Source organism: Anneissia japonica, unplaced genomic scaffold (genome assembly GCF_011630105.1).
Source record: "Anneissia japonica isolate Jap-2015-1 unplaced genomic scaffold, ASM1163010v1 scaffold1356_len1145284_cov175, whole genome shotgun sequence".
NCBI classification, from domain to species: Eukaryota; Metazoa; Echinodermata; class Crinoidea; order Comatulida; family Comatulidae; genus Anneissia; species Anneissia japonica.
In genome coordinates, this window is record NW_022706987.1 from 268,178 (window position 1) to 273,263 (window position 5,086).

The window sequence follows — 5,086 nt, forward strand, 5'->3', positions numbered from 1 at the left end:
GTGCAACTGATATTAATGTTTATAGAATCTTTTATTCACAAGAAAATTTGTAAGAACATGATTTTTATTTATTTATTTTTGTATACATGTATATATACCTATTTGGTGATTGGTGTTCCCTGATAAGAGCCATTGTTTAAAAAAGAACAAAACCAAACATTTAAGATAGGTAAATATTGTAGACAAAAAGAAAATACAATGAATCAACAAGAACGACGTCTCAAGATCAGTATATACACCGACTAACACTGGTAGATAAATTGTCATTATTAAAGAGGCTTGATTATGTGTTTTTATCAATTAGGCTATGGTATATATGCCTTGCCCTAGATGTAATGGTAATGGTAATGGTTGGAGACTTATATAGCGCATAATACATGGTGTCTATGCACTCTATGTACCAGATTACATCCATAGTAGTACTCATGAGACCTCGATTACTATATCAGCAATTTAGTTTCTACAGTCATGGTAGCTGCGAGCATCCACAGCCACATCTTAGAAATCCAATTCCTAAATCAATTTCCTTTTCACATTATATTTCTATTCAGCTGCATTAAAAGAACATAAGCATAAATTGGCTTTCAAGGATACTTAAAACAATCTTGATGTTTGACCGCATTTCGTACAGTGTCTTTACATCTGTTCAAAACGCAAAACGATTATATACTCGACCGTATGTCCTTCTCTAGAATTTGATGGGTCTATAATTAGTAAGGACAGTCTACGTCTCCCATCTCTACATATACCATTTTAGTCTGTGTATAACTATCAATGGCACTTGTTCCGAGTTCACGGCCTAAACCTGACTGCTTGTAACCTCCAAATGGCATCTCAATAGGATACAAGTTGTAGTTGTTGATGAAACAAGTACCAGACTGCAAGTTAGCTATAACACGGTGACCTCGTGTCAAGTCACTGAAAAATAAAAACAAAGGTACAGTTTTTAGCTTGTGGCATTTAAACTCTTGTAGTACCAGACACCTTAACACCCTGCTTGCTAAATTAATATCTAAACACAAAATGAATTTCATAGTAAATCAAGAGACTATAAAAAATAAATTATTTCATTAGAAAAAACAGATACAAGAGTCATTTTTGCTTGCAAGAGTAACATCAGAACTGCTGATTTTTTTTTTTTTTTTTGGGGGGGGGGGCCCTTTGCCTCGCCCATAAACCACTCCAGCCATCATTCCCCTTTTTATTTGCTGCCTTTTTGCAAATCGCTATATTGTTTCGGGAGCCTTCAGCATCTAGATTTTATCTGAGTTTGTGCCAAAGATGTGGGTGAGATGGATTATGGACCAGTCGGGGAGACCTCACTTATATGGTTGGGAAAGCTCAATGCAATTTATCGGGAAATGTTACTCTACACGACAAGGATTTGATGGTGCTTCACAGGCATATTTGGGTGACTATTAGGGTGACGTCATGAATAATTTGGAGCAGTAGTCGTCATCATTCCTTCATCTGGCCGTGGTCGAAAAATATGTGATAGTTATACTGAAATCGTTATGCTAAAGTGAGTTGCTTTTCCAAAATTCTCTTGGAATGTTATTATTTTACACTCTTTCAAAGATTTCTATTTTAAAAAAGAATGCATTTGAAAATATTTTTACCTCATCCTCAATTTGTTTTTATTTTGTTCTTAATTTTTAACTATTATTATTAGGACCAAATATTTAGAATTAGGGCAAATCCGGTAATAGTATAACAACAGCTTGTGTTTTAATAATCCGACTTGGCTGCTCATTACCGTACATCAAACACAACTATATAGTTTTCAGATAGTACATACTGGGGAGATAGAATGCTTTAGGCCTTTATTTTAAAGACGTTATGCTTCGGGAAAACAATGAGTTTTAACATTTGCGGTTAACATGTTATGACATTTGAGGTTAAAATGGAAATTTTTACATTTGTAGGTGAAATCTACCATTTGTATTTAAACAGATTTTTACACTTGTGGGCAATTTTTGACAATGTTTTTGTAGTTATTTTGCATTTGCATGTAGTACATTTGCAGGTACAATATTTTTACATTTGTGGGGTTCCTACTACCCTCCTCCAAAAGTATCTACCACAACATCAAGTCTGCTTTTTTCAATTTTCCCAGGCCTTCACTCTGCACCCCAACTACAGAACCTTTCTGGTCCCCTGGCTCCATACCATGATGGGCTGACTTGATCACAATAGTCCTTCCATCACTCTCAAACTGTTCTATCACCAATGTCATCATAAGCCCAGCCAATGACTTGTCATGGATTTCGGGTTGACTGCGGCTGTTGTTAGCAGGATGCCAGAATCCAAGTACTGTATTATAGTGAATTGTCTAAGTGTATTGTTCATGCTATTAAATTAAGAATATAAATACAACACATGCTATACCTTGTGAATACACCGCCAGCCAAACCAAACTTAGTGGCATTAGCACGTTTGATCACCTCTTCTTCCGTTTCAAATGTTAACACTGCCATAGCTGGTCCAAAGATTTCCTCTTGTACAGCAGTCATGTCATCTGTACAATTGTCCATCACACAGGGACTTAGGAAATAACCATTTGAAAGAGATGGATCCTCTGGGTACACTCTTTCACCTCCGCACAAAATATTGGCTCCCTTCAAGACAACAATAATAAACACAAATATATACTAAATGTCAATTCATAAACTGTAACTGTTACTGTTGGAGGTGTGAAAGATTATTTGGTGAATATCAAAAGGGCTAGACAGTGTGCAAAAAGAAATTTCTGAGCTTAATTTGGAAATTATTGAGATTGCATCAGCTAATCGGATTTGTTGATTATGGACCAAGTTGCGTAACCATTCTGGATTTGAATGGATCCTCTGGGCACACTTTTTCACCTCCACACAAAATATTGGCTCCCATCAAGACAACAATAATAAACACAAATATATACCTGTCAATTCATAAACTGTAACTGTTGGAGGTGTGATAGATTATTTGGTGAATATCAAAAGGGCTAGACAGTGTGCAAAAAGAAATTTTTTAGCTTAATTTGGAAATTATTGAGACTGCATCAGCTAATCGGATTTGTTGATTATGGACCAAGTTGCGTAACCATTCTGGATTTGAATGGATCCTCTGGGCACACTTTTTCACCTCCACACAAAATATTGGCTCCCATCAAGACAACAATAATAAACACAAATATATACCTGTCAATTCATAAACTGTAACTGTTGGAGGTGTGATAGATTATTTGGTGAATATCAAAAGGGCTAGACAGTGTGCAAAAAGAAATTTCTGAGCTTAATTTGGAAGATTGCATCAGCTAATTATCGGTTGAATATGGACCAAGTTGAGTAACCATTCTGGATTTTAATCACAGTCAATTATTGAGATATTCTTGCATGATACTGAACAGAAGAAAGTGAGACATTAACAATCCTTTTGTGGATGAACAAGGACTGTTAGTGAGAAATGAAAGATGAAATTAAAGCTAAAAAAAGTCTCTAGAATTACATGCAAACCTAGTCAAAGAACAAATTTATATTTTTTGACAAAATTTCTGATAATGGTGTGAGTGTTTTGGATGATCAAGGCATTGCTCTTTTTTTTTTCGGATTTATATAGCACACAAACTGAAAAACATAAAAAGGCGCTGACGTCAGTATACCTCTGGTCATTGGACACATAATTGGCAAACCAGCACATTTTTTGTGCAACATTCCCTGCTCCCAAGTCATGCTGCTTTCCATGCACAACCTAATACATTCAATGCCACACCATCCTACCAGGTACACATTTATACTCCTGGGTGGAGAGAGGCCAACGTAAGTAAAGCAAGGACACAAGTAACGCGATGAACGTCAGTCTCTAACTCCCGATCTCACGATCAGAACTCCAACACCTTACACGTTGCACCACACGCTCCTACTTGTTTGTTGTAGTTTTTTTTAATCATCAGTTGAGAATGTAACCAATATCCCAGAGAACCCCTCAATTATGAACTAGTTATTGACAAATGTTACTGAACTTAAATATCAAATGTACACAAAACGACTGGGCCTGGTGGTATTCATGCTTGTGCATAGTACGACCTTGGACACATTAAATTTATGTCCTCCCTTCAATAATTTTTAGCAAACATATATAAAGGCACTGTCTCCAAATTGTAGATAGACTCATGGGTTGTCCAATTTTAAAAAAGGACAAAAGTATCATCCATTCAATTGTCAGCCTGCCCGCTAAACATGGAGATCTCTGTGTTTGGTAACGTAACACTTGACTGCCAAAAAACAGAGATCTCCGTGTTTCAGGTGTTTTTTACGGAAACAGATAGATGGGGTAATTACCGACATGTACTAACAATTTGAACACTATATTCAGTCTGGACTGTAAGTATTTCTCTATTTCTTTGTTTATATTAGAGTAGAGTGGTATTGATTTACTTTCATGAAATCGTGATGTGTGGTACGCCAGGTCAATTTGATATATTCAAGAAAATGTACCTTAAGTGATACTGTATTTTGGCAATTTTTTCTGATAAGTTTAATATGTATATTCCACATTAGCAAAAGTTTCGAGTTGAGTTACCTAAGTTAATCTTGTTTTGAGGCACATTTTGTAAAGCTATTTTCCAGAATTGATAGGAAAACCAACACAAAATTTACCAGTTGTTTATCTTTAGAGGCGATTTTCTCATAAGTATGTTTTTAGGCATCTGAACTTTAAAATGATCTTACTCTGTAGAGTGGTACAGTGCTGGCTCCTTTTCTTTATACCAAAACCCGAAAGGTCCACTGATTAATCTCGGATAAGAAAGTATAATACATACTCCAAGTATTGAAATACACGCCATCGTGTTGGGATTCAATATTTCGACATTAATTATGTCATCATCAGGAATGAAAAAATTATCCATATTAGATACTGTAGATAAGGAAATGCGTAAGGTATCTTACCGCCATGGTCGTAAATTTAACAACCTTCTACATGAACATGCAATAATCAATGGAACGTGTAAGAACCCTAACCATATAATTACTAACTTAACTGGCGAAACATTATCTAAGGAAGAAGAATCTGTCTTAACATTTGGTATCCGTAATGGATTAGCTAC

General features: G+C 35.7%; 1 protein-coding gene across 1 annotated transcript in view; it reads right to left on the reverse strand.

The window, feature by feature from the left end:
- Nucleotides 1-12: 12 nt before the first annotated feature.
- LOC117106271 (4-trimethylaminobutyraldehyde dehydrogenase A-like) overlaps nucleotides 13-5,086 on the reverse strand; it is a 17,534-nt gene continuing 12,460 nt past the window's right edge. The window contains exons 8-9 of the mRNA XM_033247631.1: nucleotides 2,389-2,618; nucleotides 13-918 (exon numbers count right to left, since the gene is read on the reverse strand). Of these exons, the coding sequence (XP_033103522.1) occupies nucleotides 711-918; nucleotides 2,389-2,618 (438 nt within the window). The 3' untranslated portion in view covers nucleotides 13-710. The remainder of the gene's footprint in view (nucleotides 919-2,388; nucleotides 2,619-5,086) is intronic.